Here is a 24,345-nt window from a genome sequence, read left to right as displayed (position 1 = left end):
ACGGTGGTGAAGCAAGTACCTACCTGCAAACTATGCCAAGAATAGGAAAATGCTAGTCATGAGCAAGTTGCCTTAGGCAAATGGCATAATTTGTTCTATTTCTAAATGATTCTTTGCTGGATTGATCCAGCAATGAAACTATTCATGAATTGTTCCATTTTATAGGTTGGATACGAGAAATAATTTGATAGGAGGCTGACAGATTTTAAATGAAAGTGCCATGCTATAGATACTTTCCCACTGGTGAAAAGTATTTCATCACTGTATGTGTCCTGGGCTACTTTGAATGAAGATGTCAAATGTCTATCCTTCATAATATTGTCAATACACATTGACATTGAAAGGTAGCTCAGATGGTTAAGCAATTATGTCATTTAAGAGTTCAGATTCAAAGATAAAATTGAAGTTTCTGAAGTACAATTGCTCAGCCTATGGAGCCATAGGGGGATGGCATGTTAAGGGATTCAGTCTGCCAACCTAATGGCACTTCTTTTGGAGTCAGGAAGGACTCAAGGCCTTTCCCATCTTTTCCCTCTTATCTTTCTCCTCTTGCTATGGTTATTCTGTGTAAAAAAGATAATGTTCATAGACAGAAAATCAGGAGAGAGAAAATAGAAAATGGAGGTTGGGAGGTATGTATTTTAGTTTTTCTTGCTTTTCTTTTTCACCCAAGCATGTGGGTTGAGAATGACGTCAACCAAGAAGCACTTGTTAGTGAGAGAACATGCACAGAGGATTATAAGATACGATGTATGAAAATGGTCCAGCATATAGTAGGTGCTTAACCAATGGTAGTTCTTAGTACTTTTGCAATGAATAGAAAAAGTTGTTAACCCTTTCCACCTCTTTAAGAACAGTTGCAGGCCCACTTTTCTTAAATGCTATAGACTCCTCTGCCAGATACTCGGGTAGTTTTTTATTAATTCAAATCATATTTAATAAGGGTGCCTACCACACACTAGGCTCTGTGCAGGTGCTGGGAGCTTTTGCCAAGTCCTCTCCCTTTGTGCTATAAACAGGAAACAAAAAAGGAGTGAAAAATGTAGATTTCCTTTGACTAAATGGTAAATGAGGACAATTTATCTTCCTTTGCTTCCTTTCCTTCCCTTCCTCCCTCCCTCATCAAGAGCCAACACTAAGGGGTATGCTTTAGAAACCTCCATACATGACTTACCAACGCTTTGGGACATACACATAGTTCACCATTTGCCAAGAACCCAGCCTCATGTCATTGCAAGAGACTAATGACACGCCGCCCCCCGCCCGCCACTACTTCCCCGCATCCCAGTCTGTCCCTGCCCCTTTGCACTGTATGCACAAGTTCCTATTTGCGCTCTCACTAAGGGTGGCTTCTGCTTCTCTGGCCATTAGGTGACATTTTGTTGAATGTGAATGGGACTGAGCTAACAGAGGTCAACCGGAGCGAGGCCGTTGCATTATTAAAAAGCACATCCTCCTCGATGGTTCTTAAAGCTTTGGAAGTTGAACAATGTGAGCCCCAGGAAGACAGCAACAGCCCAGCAGCCCTGGACTCCAACCACAATAGGGCCCCACCAGGCGACTGGTCTCCCTCCTGGGTCATGTGGCTGAAATTACCACGGTGAGTCCCAATGTGACATCCTTGGGGAGGTGTGGGAGGAAACAAGTGCATTTCTTAGACCACTCTTCCACTCCCTTGGGCTGGTTCATGGCACTAGCATCTTAATGAACCCCAGGCTTGGTCATGGGACTACTTGAAATAATTTTGTCTGAAAATGCACGCAGAAATCCTAGGGAAGGAATGAAAGCCTGGATGTGGAAACATTAGGCATCACGTTGAGGGGCTCACAGGTCTGCCATGTATAGTGGTTTTGGTTGTCCATGGAACAGAGAGCCCAGCTAATGGAGAAGGGGCCGAAATCCAGCCTGTGTTCACACACACACCCTTGGAGCAGGGGCAGCTTCACCTTGCCGATTTGCTAGTGGCAGCCCTCAGCACTTGCCTGGAGGATGACTCCCTTCTGTGGTTTTACCTCTAGCTTTTGGGCAGCCCTGGCTAAACATAAAGCAACACAGAACACTTTGCCTTCACTCCTGTGTGGAAGCGTGTGCTGACTGAGGACACGGCTCAGATCTCCTCTCCCTCCCGAGCTCCTACTCTTGGGAGGTTCTTGTATAACATTTCAGGAAGCAGCTGGGTTGTCATTTTAGTGAGATGTAACTAGAGCGTTACAGTGAAACCGTTTGTCTCACATAGACACTTCAGGAAAAGATCTGGGGTAGCCTTGCTATATATGGCTGTATACAAAAATTAAATATTCAGAGGACAAATACTCATAAATTGGGGTTTGCTCACCTGCATCAGAGCATAAACTCTTAGCCTTCAGAAAATTGTCTTATTCCAAATGAATGATTTAAATGTTAAATATTAGAGTCACTGAAGATGTGCTGGCTAGGATTAAATGAATGAAAGCAGGCTGTTTGGTTTTAGTACATTTTTCTTGAGGGTAGAGATAGGCTGGATTTCTCTCATTCTTTAAAATTTTAAATGAGGCTTTAAAAAAAAAACACAAAAAACGCTGAGTCAAATACAAATACTTAGTTTCCTTTCTGAGCCTTCACTAACTGATAAATTTTAAAGGAGTACATTTTTAAACAGTTGAAAACTGAGCACTGAGGCAGTTTTTAAATCTTTAAACATTTTAGAATTGAATCTGGGTAGAAGAGTTACTTTAACTGATTTTTTTATTTTTAAAAAATCTTTTTGAAACTGAAACCTATCCATATAGATCATTTTTTTGTGTGTGTTCCAAATTATTTGTTGTATAATCAAGGTTCGTGTAAGACAAAACAAATGTGTGATGCTTTTTACTCCAAATACACCAGAATGAATGGCTTTCTCTCCCTCTACCTTTTGCCTTGGGAGAGCACTTCCTTACTCCTGCCCGTACAGTCTGGATTTTGCTCATGTCCTTTGAAAGAGCAGAAAGGCAGTGTGAAGCAGGGCCAGCAAAGACAACACTGATTTTCAGTCACCCTGACAATTCTTAAGTTTCCTTAATTTCTTTCTCTCCTCGCAGTAACATAGTAAGTAAGCACAGTACAAAATTCAGAGGGTACCAAATGATATAGAGTGAAAGAGTTTCCCAACCATCCCCTCAGATCTGCTCAACATTTAATCTCTGTTACCAGATGACCTATCACATATTCTCTGGAAAATGCCACTGTATGTTTATAAGAAAATGAGAGTGAAAAGTCAAATGTCTTACTATTATGATAGAAGTATTTTTTTTATCTTCAGACCATGAAAGGCACATAATTTGTGAGCCACACTTTGGTAGAGGCTCAAGTGAAATATGGAGATCCACTGAGAAGTGGGTTGAAGAAAATGGAGTCCTTGAAGGAGATTGAGAAGGAACAGCCAAAGAACAAAAAAATATACATATAGCTTCAAGAGCAACCCAAGCTTCACCATACTAATCAATTACCTTCAAAGGAGTTTAAATTATTTTAGAGATAATCATAATTTCCTTATTTGGAAAAATTACCAAACTCCTTGCTAGTCTTTATACTAGCCAAATCTTCTTCAATTTGGCCTAAATTTAGAGGGTTCAAAATAGGAAAAAAGCTCTCTACTCACATTTAAATTTACAGTTTAACAGATGTTAATGACCAACTTCATCACTTAACAAAAAATTTCACGAGAAACTTTTTATTGGTTTTTCAAAAAGTAGTTATTTTAAGGTACAACTTATAAACAAAACAATCATATCTTGATTTTTAGCAACATGAAAATGTTAATTTTCTTTCAAACCAGTTCCTAGACTGGGGGATTTTAGAGTCAAATCCATCTCCTGACATACCTCTGTCCCAACTAACAGTTTACTTAGCCTGCACCTATTCAACTGCCACTGAACAGTAAAAGAAATCATTTCTTCAATCTAATTTTCTATTTTAGCTGGGATGCGCTACTCATTTACCGAAGACCTGTGGTCTTCTCCCATTTCTTTTATAACCTGCTATTCCATTTACTGCCAGTTTTCTCTTCTCCAATACGAATCATTCTTAATCTTTAAATGCACAATTTCCATTTACTTTATGCCTACAGGCTTCTCTACAACCTTTATCAAGTATGTGGAACTACATATAAACTGATATTTTTCAGAAGTCAAAATTTCAGCAAATGCATTAGAGTAGGTTTAAATTTTTTCACTGAGATTAATAATTTATTCAAAGAATTTTTGCCTTCATTAAAATTATTTATATCTATAAGTAAAATACGATATCCATAAGTATGCTTGAATTTGGTTCACCAGTAAGGATTTAGGCATGTCTAACTTTTTAATAAAAACTGAGGCATTAAAATCCTTAAGCCAAAAAGGACTCTCTCCCAGTAGACATATAAACAAAACAGATGGTATTTTTTTTTTTAAGGGTGTTTAGCTATGGAAAATAGTTCAATTAGAAAAAGCCAGCTAACACCACAAAGGTCAATGGGCTATGACACAATTTTAAGTGAGACCCATCCAGTGCTATTTAGCTTAAAAAACGCCAATAATTAACTATGAGTTCAACTTAAAAATGTAATCAAATGTACATGCACATTTTATTTCAGGTACCTGTATAACTGTAAAGATGTTATGTTGCGAAGAAACACAGCTGGAAGTCTGGGCTTCTGCATTGTAGGAGGTTATGAAGAATACAATGGGAACAAACCTTTTTTTATCAAATCCATTGTTGAAGGAACACCAGCATACAATGATGGAAGAATTAGGTAATAACTACTTAGCAAAAAACATATTCAAAATTTTGTTTTATACATGTAAAAGCTTGGCCCCACTTGAAATAAGTCATGTTATTATACTTTTATCATCAAAAGAAATTAAACACATTTATGTAGCATTCAATTTCTAAGAAATCCAAAATGATTAGTTACTCTGGGTCCCATACAGCAACTTGCTATACTTTCAGCATCCCTTCTAACACAAGCTGAATGGAAAGGAACTTTGCAGAATTTAAGTGAAGAGGGAAGGAAGAACACCTTAATTAGCAGTAATTAAAATCGACAGATGTAGCAAAAACTAGGACCACGAAAAAAACTTGCATAACCTTCAGTTACAGATCAAAATGTTAACCATATACCTTGCTTTTTTATTTACTTTTTTAGATGTGGTGATATTCTTCTTGCTGTCAATGGCAGAAATACATCAGGAATGACACATGCTTGCTTGGCAAGAATGCTGAAAGAACTTAAAGGAAAAATTACGCTCACTATTGTTTCTTGGCCTGGCACTTTTTTATAGAATGGTGGGTCACAGAGAAACAGGAAATGACAAATAAGCTAAGTTGAAACAATATACCTTGTCAATTTTTGTATTTATAGGTTACATTGTAAAAATGTAAATTTTAATGTCAGGAAAAGTACGATCTAATGAGAGCTAATTACACCTCAAAATATAATTCTCAAAACAAACATTACTAATAGTTTCTATTCAGTGTGGAGGATTTCCCATCACTCTACGACTTTAAGTTTATATTTTTCTATTCAATAAAAAACTCACAACAGCTGAAATGGTTTGTATGCCCCCACTGAATTTGAATCATACAATTAAATTAAAAATTCTGGTATATGCTGAGGTCTGCAAAGGCTACATTATGGGTACTTTAAAAACAATTTACAGCCAGAGGATTTTAAAAGTGCATTGCTGAAAAATGTTCCTTTTATCAAATGAAAAATAAATATTTTTCAAAAATTATAGTTGTCTTTTAGTATGTGATACTAAATTCATTTCTATTATCACGAATTAGAAGATCCTAGTAATTCTTTCAAAACCATTTGTTACCAAAACTGACAAAATACCTCCTAAAGGTTAATCCTAAAATGCTCACAGAATTATAAACTTGTTTTTTCTTAGATTTAGATTAAAGCCCGTCATTTATTTTTAGTCACAATATAGTTAGTAACTATAAGAACTCTGCATGCTGCTCAACCAATGGAGCTTTGGAAAGAGCATTAAGAAAGGGCAAACCAGCTTGAGCCTGGCTCACATAGATGACCATGAGGCAATTCAAATGTGTGTCACAGTGACGAGTGTCCGTGTGTCTGCTAGAAACTACACATAGACTGAAGTATTTCACAGAGGCCACCCCAAATACCTTTAGATTTTATTAAGTTGGATATAAAAGTTCCTCATTTAATTTCACCATAAACCCAGATTTAGAACACTGAAAACTGGCTACCAAAAAGTTAGGATATCAAAACTGTATGAGTTCTTTAATATGTTAAGCAACAGTTCCACAGCAGTAATGATGAAAGACTCAAGACTCAGAGGTGCCTTTTGCACTGCAACCTATCAGACTCTAGTATTTGATTAACTCAAAGGTCAAGGTTCCACCGTGGCCGTAGTTTTCTTATCAGATACTCGTATGTACATAGCTAAACATAGCTCTTTAAAGTCCCTGCTGTGTGACTCATTCACATTACTTTCTTGGATATAAAGTTATCGCTGTCTTATTTTTTTAAATACTACAAGACAAAGATTTTTAACTTAACATGAAAAATTCACTCTTTTATTTTGAAAAAAAATGTTCATACTAACAGAAGATTAAAGGTAAATTTCTTCAACATTATGCAGAAAAATAACAAGATTTATAGCATCTATTTCTGGCCCTAATATACACAAAAGGTTATACCATGACTATTCTGCAGGTGTAGCTTCAGTGCTCTCCTGTTCAGGGGCAGGCTCACTGCCAGCTTCTTTTCCTTCTTTGCTTCTTTTAGATTTTTTGTGCTTGTGTCTCCTGTGACTGTCTCCTTCTTCACTTTCATGGCGACGTCTACTATTACTGAAGAAAAAGAAAGGTTTGTTCTTCAAAATGTTTAAGTACACAAGTAGTGACAAAAATCAATCCACTTTGTCTAGGTAAATCCTCAATACTGGATTTTAGACATTTTAATCCATTCTTTTTCTCACAAAAACATTTTGAGGAGTTATCAATTTTTTTGTCATTTTTTTATGCTGAGATTCTATTTACATTACAGGTTCACCTTCACCAATATTATCTTACATTTCCAGGGTTACATATACTTTATTCTGAAAGACTAATTACAAACGAGAAACTGAAGCACTAAGTCAGAACAGGAAATACTTTCTAGGGTAGATTTTAAGCAAACAATTGGCATTAAAAATTTAATACTGATTTTTTTCTGGAGACTACAAGGCCGTGAATTTTCTTTGATTAAACTGAACATTGCTTTAATAATACTTACTATTAAAGACTGGTTCATATGCCAGATTCCCCCCCTCTCAACAAAATAACGTAATAAGTCTAATTCTCTCATATATTATATTTCATGATAATTTTGGTTTATGGGTATTAAATAGTCTTGTTAGATTTAAAAATCTTTGTTGAAGCCTATAAGGAACCATTTCAAGAGATTATTCTTAATCTTCCAATTAGGAACATGTATATTCTACTGGTTATTGGGAAATGTTTGTTTTTACTTCCTGAAGTCAAATTAGTTTCTCTCTTAGCTTCAAAGAGATTCACTATTTTATTAAAGAGCAAACCTTCGAGATGACTTGTGTCTGGTTTCCTCTTTCTCTCTGTGTCGTCTTTCTCTATGTCGTTCTTCTTTCTCTCGACTTGCTCTGTGACGCTCATAACCTCTTTCTGCATAATCCCTATATCTGTATCGTTCTTCATCACTGAAATTGGAACAGAAACTTTTCTTGACAACTGGACTGTTAATAGCGAATGATTTCAAACTGTGAAAGAAGAGATGTGATCAGAGTCCAAACCAGACGCCCCCATGTTAGCACCTTATAGAGAAGAGATGCAAAATTATTTGTTGCACTGAGGAAAACAATGCCATTCCCAAATTAGTACTAGTTCTAATACAAAAATACCAAATACATAATAATACACATAATGTTAAGAGGCAAATTTTGTTCTATGCTTTCAAAATTGTTACAGAGTAGAAATTTTACATAAGACTGTTTTTCTTCAAAAATTGGTAGCTGTAATGATTTACATTTTAATCATCAGTTTTTTTACTCCTTTTAGAATTAAAAGCACGTTTGTGTATCTCAGATTTCCAATCAAAATTCTTATAAAATCTTGGATACACAGTTAAGATTCTAAAAATATATTTTAAATATTTGGTTCATAATGGCTACATAGTAGAAAGCATATGACAGTTCTTAAGTTTTTCAATCACATAAAAATATATTCATCCAATGAAAAGGTGTAAGTATGAAAAACAGAGGGACATCAAAGCAATTTCTGTAATATCCACACAAAATACAGACAAAAAATTGCCTTTGGACACACTTGCAGTCTGACATCTCAATGACTTAATACTATCTGTGTGTGGCTGGGGGAAGAGGTTAAGAGAAGGGATTCACATGGTTATAACTTCAAATGCATAAACTTAAGGTGTACCTCCATTTTCTGATTTTGGATAGAAGAGGCTGGTGAAACTGGAAAGGATGGCTAGTCAGAGGGTAGTCTTACTTTACCTCCCTAGACCTGTCCTCTTTTCACATTCACTCACTGACATTCCTCTCTATCTTTCTCTTAATTCTTCAAGTCACTTTTATTTTTTTGTTGTTGTTCATCATAGAAGTCAATACTTTTAACAACCTAGTATCAGTGAACTTTCTCACTTAGAATGATTAAAAGTATCTTTTAGAGCACTGTGTAAAGAGCCTTGGTTTCTAGAAATGTTTAACACAAATTATTAATTTGTCTGAAGCATCAAGGTGTTAATGAATCTGAGTGGGAGTAATAGGAGATAGAATCAGGTGAAAGTATAAGCCATATAAATAACGAAGTAGTCTGCGTCTCCTAGCAATGATTCCGTAGGGCTATGCCCAATGCAAAGTTACTGTTGACCAAGTTACTATTGCCTGTGATATATTACATTTTAAAAATGTTTTATTAAAATAGAAAATGTATTTATATATATGTATATGTACACATATATGTGTATTTGTGTGTGTGTACATATGTATACATACCATAAATACGTCCTTTGTATTTGGAAGGTGGAAGCAAACCACCAGAAAGGCCAAGTGTCAGGACAGGCCATGTAGAGTGGGGGGAAGGGTCTAGGCAGAGAAGGCCCAGGCTCATATCCTGATTCTGCTACTTACTAAATGTGTGACCCAGGGGAAGTTACTTAACCTCTCTAAACATCAGTTTTCTCATCTGTAAAACTGACAATCTTTTTCAGGGTAGTTGTAGAACTGACAATAACATTTAAAGTGCTTAGTATAGGAGAAGGCCCTCAGTAAATGGCAGGTGACATGTATGCTAACCATCTTCAGTAAATTCACCGTATTTTGCTGTGTATTATGCACACTCTTTTGCACAACTTTGTGAGGGAAAAATAAGGATACGCATTATATATGGGTAGTACTAATTCTGTATGTATATAAATGTTTTTAATTCCTTTAATTACGCTTATGAGTTCAAAGTGTAACTCTAGAAATCAGTAATGATACCAGTGTGCAAAATAATATCCTGGAAAACAATAATTGGTTTTGCTGAACTTACGACACGAACTTGCAATGACGAAGAGTTCTTGGCCATCTATGATATGTAAATATCGTAAATTTGTTACTGGTACATAAAATTTCTTGTATCTTGTATTTGTTGTTTTGTAATTATTTGTTACATATTATAAAATTTCTTGTACAATAATATGTTGAAAAAAATAAATGCTAAAATTCCTTTATAATACAAAAAAAGTACCTAAATGTAAATAAAAATTTGAATTAAAACGAAATTTTTTTTTTCCCCTGAAAGTTTGGACCAAAATTGTGGGTGTGCATTATACATGGGAACGCCTTGTACACAGCAAAATACGGTAATGCTAAATATTTTAGTAGCAGAACCTTTTTAGTAAAGATGACTAACCCTGAAATAATTAATGTTTCTGAAGCAGAATAAATTAGCACGCACCAGGACAAATGAATATTATCCTCTTAAAAAATGAGGCTCTTTGTAATGATTCCAACTGGATTTACGTAAGAATAATGTCAATTATTTCATAATTTGTCATTTTTAACTTTACCGTACGTAACATCAACTCTTGATAGTTTTGAGGACTTTTAAGATTCTGAAGGCAGCCATATAATAGGAACCTTACTACAGATGGTGAAAGACTTGGTCTCACACACAAAATATAAAGACCCCTTTCCTTCCACCCGCTTCTCTGATAAGCAGCTGCAGCACAAAGGTTTCTCCAGGTCTGGAAATCATTAGAGTTCATTTCAAACACCCTAGAATGAACAGACTTCTTTCTGGCCCACAATTAAGCGGCCTAAAGACCAGATGTTGAAAATGCTCTGTAATTTTCAAAACAATGACCCCATAATTTATAACACAGCGCATACTACATGCCATATTGCTAAAATGTCAGTCTTCAGGAAAAAAAATGGCCTTTACTTATACTTCACTTGGATTTTCCAGAGAAAACTTCATTCCTGGGATAATTCAGAACACAAAATTCCTCCACCTTTTGCCTCTGTGGCCTTGAACTTTTAGTCAGATTTAGGTAAATATTGATTTCTGATGCTCTACAGCTTAGCAACCTGAAAATTAAATGTGGTTTAACCATTAACACTTTTAGTTTCAATAAAAATTAAGTAGCCTTTATGCATGTGTGTTTGAAACAGAAGAATCAGAGAATTTAGCCTCAAATGTTCTATAAACCTTGTACTATTTATATTTATGCAAAGAAAATTTATGAGCTCTAGCAAAGCCCTTTCTTTGTCTTCTTTCCTATCAAGTTTCTCATTAAGCTCCTTAACTTGTGAATATGAACATTCTAGAGATGGCAGTGCTATCTCAAATAAATTCATTTTATCTACATTAGAAACAATTCAACTATCTGGAAAGTAATTCTCTTGAACCAAACAGAGTCATGCTAACTTACATGGCTAAAGTAAATAATACGTCCCACCACATAAACACAAAACATACATATTTACACATACACACAAACATATATGTATCATAACTTATTTAGTTAATAAAATGTTATCAGGTGCCTACAATGTATAAGTCTTTTTATTAGGAGCTACAAGAAGGAAAAAAATTAATGAATCTTATTCAGTTTCTTATTGCACATTTTTTTTAGATAAAGTTTTAAACTACTAACCAGTCCTACTCACCTTGACAGTATTATATGGTTAAATCTGAAAGGGTAATGTATGAATAATTCTGTATCCTCAGCATACAACTCTGTGCCTGGTACATAACAGACTCAGAAAATGTCTGTTACATGAATGTAAGAATTAATTGGGTGCCCCTCCCTACCCCCCCAAAAAAAAATGGAAAAAGAAGAACAGTGCATAGAGAGTAATAAGGAAAATGAAAAGATTTTTAAACTAATTTCAAGATTAGAAAGGATTTTAACTAATATCTCAACTACATTTCCAGTAGATAGCAGGCCTCTACCATTGCCTTAATTTCTTTATGCTTCCATTTCCTCATCTGGTAAGTAAAAATTTAGACTAGATCCCTAAGGACCTTTCGGATTAGCAAGTCTATGACTAGATGACCACATCTAACAATATAAATGCTACCTGAATCAAGCATATGCTCACATCCTGAATTGATATACTGCTTCATCTCATCTAGCAAAATCAGAAAACTGTTTCTGTATCTTATGTTTATTTATCTCATCCATAGAAACAGTTGGCATGAAAAAAAGTTACATTTAACTTATTTCATTCTATACTGTGATGGTACTTAAACTGATATGTTAATATGAAAGATGCCCAAATGAATGTTTTGGTTGTAATAAAGGTTGATTTTTGTTCATTTCAAATACTTTCTAGCTAACAGTTTCACCAACACTTTTCAAAATTGTTTTTTTTCTCTATTGTATTCACCACCTTCCTCTGAAATATGTACGTCGTTTTATTCACTGATGCATTCATTATGTGCCAGGCATTACTGTACAAAGTGCTGACGATACAGAAATGAAAAATGGTGGTCAAGGCTCTTAAAGAGGCTTACTAAGACAGACACACTTTAAGGGAAAAGTAAACAAAAAGATTTGAAGACTGTTGCTTTAGACAGTGGGAACCCCCATGAATAGCCCTGATGCTTTTAAAATGGCTATCATAACTACTCTTCAAGCAATCCTTTCCCAACTGAATTAGATTTTCCATCCTATTACCAAATATAAATTCTATAATGCACATGTGTACAAACTCCTGCACACTCAACAAACCTGTTGAAAACACTTGGTGTAGGACTGTGATCACGCTCCCTCTCTCTCTCTCTGGTGCGCTCTCTTTCTCTGTCCCGATCACGATCTCGCTCTCGGTCTCTGTCTCTATCTCTATCTCGGTCTTTCTCTCTTCTTGCATAATAGTCCCATTGCTTGCTGGTGTCCACAAGACTAGGCCATGCAGGAGCAGAACCAGGAAGGTGGGGAAAGGCAACTAAAGAACAAAAAAAATAAAAAAAATATAGATAGATATATAGATATAGATATAAATAATTAAAAACAAAAGTTATGGTACTTGGTTTTTGAAGATTAGACAAATAAAACATGACAATCCCTGACAAGATTACAAAAAAGAGACCACAAAAACAATACCAGAACCACATAAATAATACCAAAAAGGGACTACAACTACAGATATGGCATAGATTAAATAATGCAAATATTATACACTTTATACCAACACATTTAAAAACTTAGCTGAAATAGATTAATTCCTAAAAATAAATGAATAAACAACTTACCAAACAAAAGAGACTCAAAAATAAAAAGAAATCTTAAATAGTCCCATGACTATTAAAACATTAAATCAGTAATATTAACCCTTTCCACAAGACCAGCTGGCTTTTATAGGTGAATCTTACTAACTTTTAAGGTACAGACCACTCTAATATCACACAAATTTCCAGAAAATAGGAAAAAAAGATCATCCCCTAACTTACCCCATGTAGGTTGTATAACCTTAATACCAAAACCAGTTAAGGACAGTGCAAAATATAGGAAAATCATAGGCCAATCTTACATATTAACTTAGATGTTAAAAACCTAGATAAATCACTATTTTTTAAAACATAATCAATCATGATCTGAAAAGATGTTACAAATTATAGTGAAAGTTAGGGAACTGTTCAACTCCGAACTTTCCTATTACATGTTCGAACTTTCCTGTTACATGTTCGATATATATTATATACATATATATATCTCAATACATGTATCTGTATCTATTTATATAATAAATACCAAATTCTATTTCTAAATACAAGCAAATACAAACAGAACATGGTGTTCAAATGAATATACCATTTACAACAACAACAAAAATATTAGGTACCTATAGCTAAATCAACAGAAGATTTGCAAGAAGTGTGTGGAGGTACTAGCACTTAATTGAAACACATTAAAAAACAACTCCCTAAATGGATAGAGTCCTAGTTCATAGATGAATTCATGTTGTAAGGTGTAAATTTCACACAAACTGATATAGAACATCAACTGAATTCCAATACTATGGTGTAACAGCACGGACTCTGGAACCAGGCTGCAAGGTTTCAAATACTGACTGCCACTTAGTGTATGATACTGGGCAAATTCCTTAATCTGGATGTTCTTCAATTTCCTCATCCACAGAATGGGGATGATAACAGGATGCCTACATTAGAAGGTTGTCGGAATTGCATGAGTTTAAGTGTTGGTCATATAGTAAGCATAACATAAATGTTAGTTATTACTCAAAATCTCAACAGTTTTTCAGAACTTGCAAAGTTGATTCTAAAATGCATATATAGTAAGAGCAATGGCCCAATTTTTCTGAAGCAGAGTAAAGGAGATTTTGCTGAACTAGGTATCAGATTTACTATGAAACTCATAATTAAGACAGTGTGGCATTATTAGCACAAGGATAGTTAAATTAACAAAATGAATAGTCTAGATAACAGAGAAACAGATTTATGCATACATGGAAATTGATACAAGAATGGAAATGACATTGTAGATCCCTCAATAAGGAGAGACTATTCAAAAAATGACACTGGGACAATTATACCTTTATAACAGGCAAAAATTAATTTTTCAGATGGCGTAAGGACATACACATGGAAAAACAAAATTTGAAAATTTTTTGGAGAAAGTATGTATTGGAGAATATTTTTTATATTCTCAAGGTTGAGAAAGTCATGGTTCAAATATGAACCCAATTAAAATGTGGTACGATTTTACATAGTTAATAAAGTGTATGATGATAATTTTAATATATTTACCATATGAACCTTCTCCTTTAAGTGGCCTGAGTATTATAATTATCTCTACAATATATAATACTTACATAGTCATAATAAGCAAATATGGTTTATTGTTTAGCTTTTAGAATGAAAAACGTATCAGGGCACAAATAATTTTGGTTATAGGACAAATATGTTATATGTAGGAGTATAGTTGACCAAAGCTGGGAAGCAGAAGGGGAGGAATAGGTGAAGGCGTAAAAAGACGCACAGTAGTAATGATTGATAGTGCATGAAAAAGAAGGCAGGTACATAAATAAAAAGAGGAACAAAAATGATAGAATTTCACTAGTGGCCGAAAGGAGAGGGATAGAGATGGTAACTGAGCAAAATACACGTCTATCACAGTAGGAAGATAACACATGGTATCTAGTTACATAAATCAAGAAATAGGTTGATAAGCCTATGTAGAAATGCCACGCAAATCATCAGAACTGAAAACCATTAAAAATGCTTACAGTTCTCCCATATTCTTGCACAAGATTACTTTTTAACTAGGTCTTATTTTATAAGCACAATCTTAGTATTAATATGCACATCGCCAAAAATTAGTATTTCCATGTATAATTAGTACTTGAGGATAAATCACAAAATTGTAAAATAAACAAAATAAACAAAGGTAACAGAATTACCAAAAAAGAAGAAGCTGTATTTACTATTTCATTTCAAAGCTTTGTTTGACTATGATGAAGAAAACTCTGAACTTTCCTGTTTAATTCTTAAAATATGCTTTATAATTGTTACTACTTTAAAAGTGCTTAATTAAAAAAAAAAATCTCAAAGGAGTCAGGGTGGTAAGCAGTGAGCAGAAAACTCTTTTGAGATTAAAATTTTGCATATATTACTTTGAGAAAAAGTTAAGTGTTTAAAAGTATATTTAAAAAATGAAATCTTCCACTGTGTATGTAATCTCAAGAATACAGTCTTATTCTTTCTGATATGGGTTATTCCTTATGTTCATCTGTACTGAAACAAATACATAAGGAATTTAATCACAAAGCAGAAGATGACAAGTGCCATAAAAGAAGTAAAAAAAATATTTAATTTAACAAATGATGCTTATCAACAAGTACTTACATATTACAGGCACTGTGCCGAGCACTTTACATTCAAACTTTATTTTTACAGACGAAGAAAACAATTTAGGTTATTTAACTTATTCAAAGTTACTAAGGTTAGGTTGTACCCAGGACCCAAACCTAGGCAACTGCAGAGTCTATGCTTTAACAATTATGCTACACTGCCTCACGGTTTAGAAAAAGGAGGGAACTGGGGACTCTTTGGAGATGGTGGGGATAATCATAAAATTAACAGCTAATATTTGGGTATTTATTACATGGCAGGACTAAAGTGCTTCAATGTATTCTCATTAAACTTCACTGTATGAAGAAGAATTATGCTCTCCATTAATGGTTGAAGATCTATAAAAGTCACATAAATAACGAGAGGGCAAGGCAAGATTCCAACTTAAGGAGTATGACTTCTTAGGAGGCCAGTATAAAAAGGAAAAGGTAATATAATCAATGAAACAAGTAAGTCAACAGAAAGACTATCTTTTGATGTGAATGTATGGCCTATGTGGTTTTAAATAAAGTGGGTCTGAAGGACAGTACAATCCTCTGATACAGATACCTAGAAAGCAACTGGAAGTTTATGACTGATATTTATCGCTGAACTATCACCAAGACTTACAATTATTATAAATTCCACCATGTAAGCCTTTGGAATCATTCAGTTTTCTCCATCCCCGATGGTACTACCTAAATACAGGACACCATAATTTCTTCCCCTGGATTACAGTCATGTGCCACTTACCAATGGAGATACATTCTGAGAAATACGTCATTAGGCAATTTCCTCTGTGCAAACATCAGAGTACTGACACAAACCTGGAGGATACAGCCCACTACACACCTAGGCTATCTGGTATAGCCTATAGCTCGCTCCTAGGCTACAAGCCATTACAGCATGTTACTGAATAAAACAACACAAGATTGAATCAAGCACTAGAGAAAATGATACAATCAAGAGCTGAAGTAAACACAAGATGTATGAAGCTGTTGCTGGTATAACCCGACATACTGTTTTACAGCAAACTTTTTGTTTTTTTAAGTAGAAAGAGTATACTCTAAAATAATCATAAAAAGTATAGTAAATACAAACCAGAAACATAGTCTTTATTATCGAGCATCATGTACTGTACATAATTGTATGTGCTCTACTTATACGACTGGCAGCACAGTAGGTGTGTTTACACCAGCATCACCACAAACACGTGAGTCATACGTTACAATGGCTATAATGTGACCAGACAATAGGAACTTTTCAGCTCCATTAAAACCTTATGGGACCACAGTCATATATGCAGTCTGTCACTGATACGTTATTATGCAGCACACGACTGTACTCTGACAGCTTCTTGTTCTCACCTTTCTATTCACTCTACAAATCCACGATTTCCTCACAGTAGGCATCCAGAATGGACCTTTTTTCAATGTAAATCTAGCAATTTCACAACTTGGCATAAAACTAAACTGCTGCTCACGCCCTCTGAATAAGGTTGGAACTCTCTACAGCATGGCTGTAAGGTCCTGCATGATCTCCTCTCGTCGCTAGGTATTCCTCATGGCATCCTTTCCATGCCTATCATGCTTTCTCTCTCACCTCCACGTCTTTGAACATAATTTGAACTCCAAATCACATCATCTATGGTTCTATCCCTCTAAAGTGGCAGACTCCTGCACTATGCTCCCATGATACCCTCTTCTATCACCTGGCGGTTTACTCACTAACCTATAAATTTGATAAGGGCAAGCCTATGCCTATGTCTAGTTTACTGTATCACTAAAACCTAGTACAATGCACAGCACTTTTAAAATAAATGAATAAATGATCAAGAAATCTAAGCAGAAACTGGTATTACAAGGCCCTAAACTGGGTAGTCAGGAATGAACATGAAACAGGACCTAGCCAAACGATCTACAAGAAAAGATAAATCAGTGAGGGCGACGATGAGAACGAGGCAGGCTGGATGCTAGGAGTCAAGAAACAGAGATTACGGACAATGCAGACCAAGGCAATTTGGCGACAAATCCTAAATCCTTTTAGAAAAAGACATGGTATAAATATCCACGTCGTATTACCATCTGTTAACTTTTAAAAGTACAATTGATAAGGAAATAAAAATCATTCTGTTAAGTAACCTGTAATATATGTAAGACCTAGTTATTCCTTCAGTTAATACTTTTTAATTGCTCTGTAGGATAGTATTTTAAACCATGGAAGTAAGTTTTTATTGCTATGAAAATATTTAAGTACTTTATTGATTCAAATTTAATCTGGTAATTAAAATTAAAACTTACCATTGCCATATGGAAAAGCACGTGCAGAACGACTATCATAACCAGAAGAATGTCCACTGTTGAAGAAAAATGTATTTTTATGTGTTGAATTTTAATACTTTGGTGCAAATGTAAAACATAAAGGGAGAATTATGACTTTTATTTATCCACAATATACTGGTAAGCTTTAATTATGTAATTTTATTTAATTCTAAAGACACAGGCTTTTTAACCTCCAAAATATTAAACCTAACACCCATTTGTAAATAAAAATATAATTTGCTAATACTATTTAATGTGAATAATCAGCACAACTCACAAGATAACAAACTTTGAGGCTCATAGAAAATTTGAGACTTAGTTAAAATTTAGTCTTAAAACAAACTAGTTTTAATGGTGATAAATCAGAAATTCAGCCCCACTGACAAGATCAACAAATAATACTTTTTAACATTTTGACTGAGAAAACAAATATATATTTAACAAGGATTTAATCAAATTAAATGCTTATGTTCTCACAATTTTAATCGTATTCTTTGAAAATCATATGCATAGTTTGATGCTATTACTGTAAGGTTCTCACAATTTTCCTGTCTTTTTGTATAATTTGAATCACTTTTTCAGAAATATACTACTTTTCTTGAGTTTATTCGCCATTTGAGAGGAAATAATAATAGCCAACATTTATCAGAATTTCTATCTCCCGAGAATTATGCTGATGCTTTATATTCACTAGCTGTTTTAACCTTCACAATTCTATCAACCTTATTTGGTGAAAAACTGAATCTCAAAGACTAGTTATGAACCTTGCCTAGCAACACAAAGCTGAGAAATTAGAAAGGTAAAATTTGAACCAAGCCTCTGTGATTCCAAAGCCTATGTTGTTAAACACCATATTGCCATCCAAGAGATATTCTTTTTTTAAATGTAAAACATGTTTTAATAATTTTGGTTCCCCTTTTAGAGACATTTTTATGACTATCTTGAAATGAGTCATCTATTTTCATAAAAATAGTAACATGCTGTTTATGTGAGAAAACAGCATTGTAACATAACCCATAAGTGCAGGGTATAACAATAAGGCTACTGCCATGCAGAACAGATCCAATCCTCCTTTGTGGAAGCTGAGTTACAGCAAGGTATCAAGAAATTAGGCAGCTTTTCTTTACTATGGTCCCTGATAATAGTTGTCCTTACTTAATCCTAAAAGACATGCATTATTCATGATTACCTATATTTCCCACAAAACTGACTATGCCATATGCCAAGTTTTCAAGAAGTTTCTAATCAGTATGTCATAAATCAAAGCATGACATTTCAAAATACTATCATTTATGTTTTTTTCCCTCCTGTTTTGTTATTGGTCTATTAGTCCAACATCTTATTATAAAATAACTATCATAGATCTAGACTTAAACAAATTAAAACACATGTATTACTGTTTATAAAATTACATCTTTGAAAATATTACCAAGATATGTATATGATTCTTCTGTCAAAAGCCTATCAATGATAAAAAAAATTTACAGTAGCCACACTGATTTACCTTTCTATTGTTGGTATAAGAGATGGAGGTGGAGCGCCTGGTGGAGGAGGAAAACCTGAAACATTCAATCATAAGATAAAAAAAGTTAAGAGAATGTACATTTAATGTCAAGAGTGAAACAAAGTTGTTGTATATCACTAAATTTCTCTGGGGGCATAACATGCTTCTCTATGTTATAATGGACAGAAAAAAATGGAGCTTAAACTTATAAACAGATTTTAGAATAATAAAACTTTAAATGAACAGTCTGGTCTAATACACAGAGCACAAACTGGGAGTCAGGACACCCGGTCTTATTTTCAGCACCACACACAGCCCATTTTGTGAGTATGAGAAAGTTAATCTCAATGCCTTACCTTTTCATATATAAAACAGTAGTGTTGCCACCAGATATGTTATACTTGAAATATTTTAGAAGAAAAGCAAATACATTTACCTCTTTCAAAAAATGTTTTGAGTTTTAGCTATATAGAAATTTCCTTAAAATGTATAATTTATAAATAAAATTTTACCAGTAGATGTAATAAATGCTTAAGGCTGAGAACATCCATCATAAAGTATGTTTTAAATAGCACAACCCTAAAAAACTATTTTACAAAGAAAGGCACATAATGTAGTTTTGCATTACTTTGGAACGAAAATATTTTGCACCTTTATATCATGAGGTCTGCATTCTCAATAATTCACAATACCTAAATGAAATACCACAGAATATGGCTAAAAGGGACTTTAACAATTAATCTACTCTACACTTTCAAATTCAGATAGGCAATAAAACATCCCAACAAAAGACTTTAAGATTCCACAACTTAAGATACTAATTCCTTATAATACCAATCCCTTCCAAATGTTAACAACTCTCACTATTAGGAAATGCATTAAATTATATATATAGAATTTCTCAGACTACAATTCACATGCTGTCCTGAATGAGGACAAGAAACAATCTACTGTCATATTTTCTATCACACTCTACATATTTGAAAACACTTCCACTTAGGCCTCCTTTTTAATATTCTAAGTTAAAATGAATCCCAGTCTCTTAACCCTTCTCAAAAGTCCATTTAAATCAATTTTTGGCCTTGCTTCCAGTTGTTTCAAATTCACCATGCTCATCTTCACTGTATCCAGTTTTAGGATCTATACGTCCTCTATTAAAAATCTTAGAAGTATACAGTTTAGCAATTACCACATCAGTCCTAGAGTCCACAATCCTATTTTACATAGTCATACAATCACATTTCTTTTTAAACTAAAAAGACACAGCAATGATTCCTTTATGACTTTTCCTGGTGAGTCTTCTTTAGCCACATTCATACACAATCAGTGACTATTCCATATCTAAATTTGTATACTCGCCTGTGCTACCTAAACCACTATTTTTGTTTATGAAGGTCATTTTGAATTTAGACCCACCCTTCCAAGCACTGTCACTTCTCATTCTGTTTCTATTTGGCTTTTAATGCTGACCTCAGTAAACACACTTGCTATAACATTTGCATCACACTACCAAAAAAAAAAACAAAACTGAAAAAAATGTAAAAACCACTGGACCACGTATAAACTATTGATCATACCATTACAACAATGAACAATTTAATCACCACTCTTAGACAACCATCTGACCAATTATCAATATACCTAACTGTGTGGTTCAGAACATATTTTTCTCACAATACTGAGTTATGCCAGCAGAGTATAAAAATCAGAAACCATGATAAAGTCAAAATAAATACTCTTTCTCTTCTCTGGCAGTCACTTTATCATATAAAAAAATCCTTGGTCTGAAAAAAATTTTAATAAAAATGTTATTTTATATCCTATATTGTTTTCTTCACCAATTGATATGGTGAGAATTTTCTCAAAATCTCTATTTCTACAGAAATGGGTAAGACAGATATAAGAAAACTAAATATCTTAATCAAAACTGGAATGAAGCAAAGGCAGAGCTGAAAATAGGACCTTGAAATCCCAATAGCCTATTCCATATTCTAACCATATCAACACTGTCCCTCCTGTAACTATAGGCTTGAAATTTCATGTTTATTAACAATGATGGAGAAAACATGGAAAAAGTTTTACCTGGAGGTGGTACAGTTATTGGAATACCTAAAAAACAAGTGATGAAATTTAATATAGTAACTGGATTTTATAACCTGTTATGTATTTATGCCATCACCAAAAAAAAAACCCTTTGAAATAAAACCCCTCGTCTCATTTTCCTCACTCAAAAGAAGCATTCTGTTTTCTTGCCGAGGACCAACAATTTAAGTATAACATCTGACTTCCTGATGAAAACCAAGTCTAACAACTTGGTAACAGGTTTCCCCCACAAGTTGTAATCACAAACAAAGTTAGACATCAACTTAAAAAGCACACTTGTGCATACACAAATATCAAACTCCATGAAATTAACACTAAGTTTGATAATCAACATCTGATTTTGTTATTTTAATAGGGAAATTGATCAATAGGCTCTTTAATACTGTAGGTAGTACAAGGTAACTCTGAGGATGAGGGATACTCACTTAGTAAACTTTTGTGGGACATTCAAGTGTTGATTTGGACTGTTTGTTGTTGACAGGAGTGGGGAAAGGTTACTTCCCTTGATTTGTGGAAGCAGAGCAAGGGGCACAGCCAATTCATATATATACACCCCCAGGGCACATTAAGATGTAGAGGATTTACTTCTATGGGTGTCACAAAACACTAAATTTGAGTGACTCTCACTAATTTGCACACATTATAAACTTTAAGAAATAAACTGTGTATGAAGAAACATTCTAAATTTATATTGGTCAAATGTGCCCTTAAATCCTAATGTAAAACTTATGTGGCATGCAAACTGTAACAACTTTTTGTTTGAAGAAAAATGACATAAGTAGGAAAATAGAAAAAAATTAAAAACTTTCTCATGGACATTTTATACCATAAATAACTTCAACACAGCCAAAATGCTTTACTAAATCCTATCTTAAAAACTGTATCAAAATTAGTCCAAAAGAGGAAAAATAATCTAATTCATTAAGTAAATAATATGGGGGAAAAATGAAAACAGAATTGCTTTCAAATGTTTTCTTGTCAATGGAAACATCTGCTAATAATTTATTCAAAATTTTTTCTTATGTTTTATCAGAATACAAGGTGTATATAAAGATTTTAAGGCAGCAAGTGGCCTTAAAATGGAGAATGAAGCACCTGATTTAACCACCCATGGAATAAAAGGATATGCTAAATTTACAAAACCAACAAGATTGAAAAAGATGTAACGCAGCCATGATGTTTCAAAAATCATTAGGCCTCCATAAATTTACTAAACTGATCTACACTTAATGGCAATTCTCATCTGTCCTGAGGTTACACTGCTGCTTCCAAAATTACTAAGCTAAAAGAATCCAGCAAACACTACAAGCCAGCAAAATCCCAGACACCAAACTAAACGGGAAAAGTAAGAAAGGCAGAGCATACTAAATTTTCTTAATATTTACTATTACCTGATTTTCTTTAAAATAGATTTTTTTTTTTTAGAGCACTACTGAATTTCACTATATGACTACATTTAAACCCTAGTTTTCACATTTAAACACATGATAATTTTCTAGGTTTGTAAGGCAAAGACGGTATCAAATTCAGCAACCCACTCTGTAATTCTAATAACTCTACCATTTTGGCTAATGCTCACTACAGCTTACTACAATGTGAATTCATGCAAAATAACTAAGAAATTACTAGTCAGCCCTCTCAAAATTTATTCCTCAAAACATTTAAGTTATCAAAATGTCACAAAACATTAATGATAAAAGACAGAACTAAATTGTTAACTATGCTATAAAGGTGGTTAAAATTATAGCCTGCTTTTAATTTGAATTTTATTACAATAATATCATTGGGTAGATTTTTAAAAATATCAACTGGAAGGAATTAAGGACACAAAGAAAAATCATACTATGTATACAGATACCTTTCCAATCAATATCTAACACTAGAACTAGAAAAGGCCCTTCTTGTGAGACCTCTATTTCATCTAAGATATTTCAATGTAAATCTTTATTGGTAAATGTTCACTGAAACTTAACTATAAAGTTGATCAAATACGATATAATCAATTCTGAGACAATTATCAAATGTATATTTAAAATCCAACTAAGACGGTTTAACATATAACGGTAGGCCAACATAATTCTTATCTAAACATCATTATTTAGCATTTGACTTTTGTTAACAAAGAGAAATAGTGTAAGGAAAGAAAAAAACTTGTCTCAAAAATCCCTGTCCTCTCCCTCAACACTCTCACCTTCCTGGCTAACACATGTGCTGCCTAGCCAACAGGCTTGAAATACACAAGACAAGTACTGTGTTTCTTTTCTGCATCCTCTATCTATAAAATAAGTAGGAAAAAAATGTTTATTTTCCTGGAAAGCCTTGTCTTAACAGTGGTAAAAGTAAGATTTCTAGTACTGGCCAAAAGCTTTTGGAAAAGTAACATTCAAGTTCTAACAGGATTGAACAGATTAGTGATTTTGAAACTTTAGTGATCATCAGAATCACTTGGAGAGTTTGTTAAAACACAGATTGCTGGGCCTTTCCCCTAGAATTTCTGTCTCAGTTGGTCTGGACTACAGCCAGAGAATCTGCATTCCTAACAAAGAGATGATGACGTTGTTGAGCAGAGACTATGCATTGAGAAGCACTGGATTAGATTCTAAACTTCTCTTTTGCACTGCTGAGTACCTCAATGGTCAATACAGGTCAAATAAACTCCATTCCAAATTTTTATGAAACAAACAAAGCATGTGACACTTTGAAGTAAAGTCATACAGCTGGAATGACAGCCTATACTATCTGGCACCCTCAAAAGAAAGAGAATTTAATTTTTCCAGTATACAACAATTAAGAGTACTTAATTGTAAAGCATGAGGGTAGGGGAACCTGAAATCCTATTTGGGGGACTGAAGGAATTGAAGCAAAGAAACAGAAAGGCAGCAGCCCTGCAAAACATATTAAAAGGAATTTAAATGTTTTTTGTTTTTTTTTTAATTCTCACAAAATTAAAAGGCTCTGCACTCAACAACAACAAATAGAAACTGAATAAAAATTATCTATGACATCATTCTCAATGTATCCCATCATTATTTTGTATGACTAAGGCGAAAAAGAGCTATGTAATACGCC

At 33.9% G+C, this 24,345-nt stretch overlaps 2 protein-coding genes across 29 annotated transcripts in view; one reads left to right on the top strand and one right to left on the bottom strand.

The window, feature by feature from the left end:
* Window positions 1–5,894, top strand: part of LNX1 (ligand of numb-protein X 1) — a 110,379-nt gene extending 104,485 nt beyond the window's left edge. Inside the window, exons 8-10 of one of the 3 annotated variants that reach the window (XM_033105557.1) lie at window positions 1,372–1,600; window positions 4,595–4,753; window positions 5,147–5,894. In XM_033105557.1, the coding sequence (XP_032961448.1) occupies window positions 1,372–1,600; window positions 4,595–4,753; window positions 5,147–5,282 (524 nt within the window). In that variant the 3' untranslated portion in view covers window positions 5,283–5,894. The remainder of the gene's footprint in view (window positions 1–1,371; window positions 1,601–4,594; window positions 4,754–5,146) is intronic. The other 2 variants (XM_033105555.1, XM_033105556.1) reach the window with 2 other exon arrangements.
* FIP1L1 (factor interacting with PAPOLA and CPSF1) overlaps window positions 5,317–24,345 on the bottom strand; it is a 62,325-nt gene continuing 43,296 nt past the window's right edge. For 12 of the 26 annotated variants that reach the window (XM_033105572.1, XM_033105581.1, XM_033105578.1 and 9 more), the window contains 5 exons: window positions 19,174–19,228; window positions 17,649–17,704; window positions 12,230–12,443; window positions 7,551–7,688; window positions 6,468–6,825 (listed from right to left, as the gene is read on the bottom strand). In XM_033105572.1, coding sequence (XP_032961463.1) covers window positions 6,678–6,825; window positions 7,551–7,688; window positions 12,230–12,443; window positions 17,649–17,704; window positions 19,174–19,228 — 611 coding nt within the window. In that variant the 3' untranslated portion in view covers window positions 6,468–6,677. Of the gene's footprint in view, window positions 6,826–7,550; window positions 7,689–12,229; window positions 12,444–17,648; window positions 17,705–19,173; window positions 19,229–21,255; window positions 21,283–24,345 lie in introns of all 26 variants that reach the window. The other 14 variants (XM_033105567.1, XM_033105570.1, XM_033105559.1 and 11 more) reach the window with 2 other exon arrangements.

This window comes from Rhinolophus ferrumequinum, chromosome 5 (genome assembly GCF_004115265.2).
Source record: "Rhinolophus ferrumequinum isolate MPI-CBG mRhiFer1 chromosome 5, mRhiFer1_v1.p, whole genome shotgun sequence".
In the NCBI taxonomy this organism is placed as follows: domain Eukaryota; kingdom Metazoa; phylum Chordata; class Mammalia; order Chiroptera; family Rhinolophidae; genus Rhinolophus; species Rhinolophus ferrumequinum.
The sequence above is the reverse complement of the archived record's forward strand: the minus strand, read 5'-3'. Positions and strand labels throughout refer to the sequence as shown.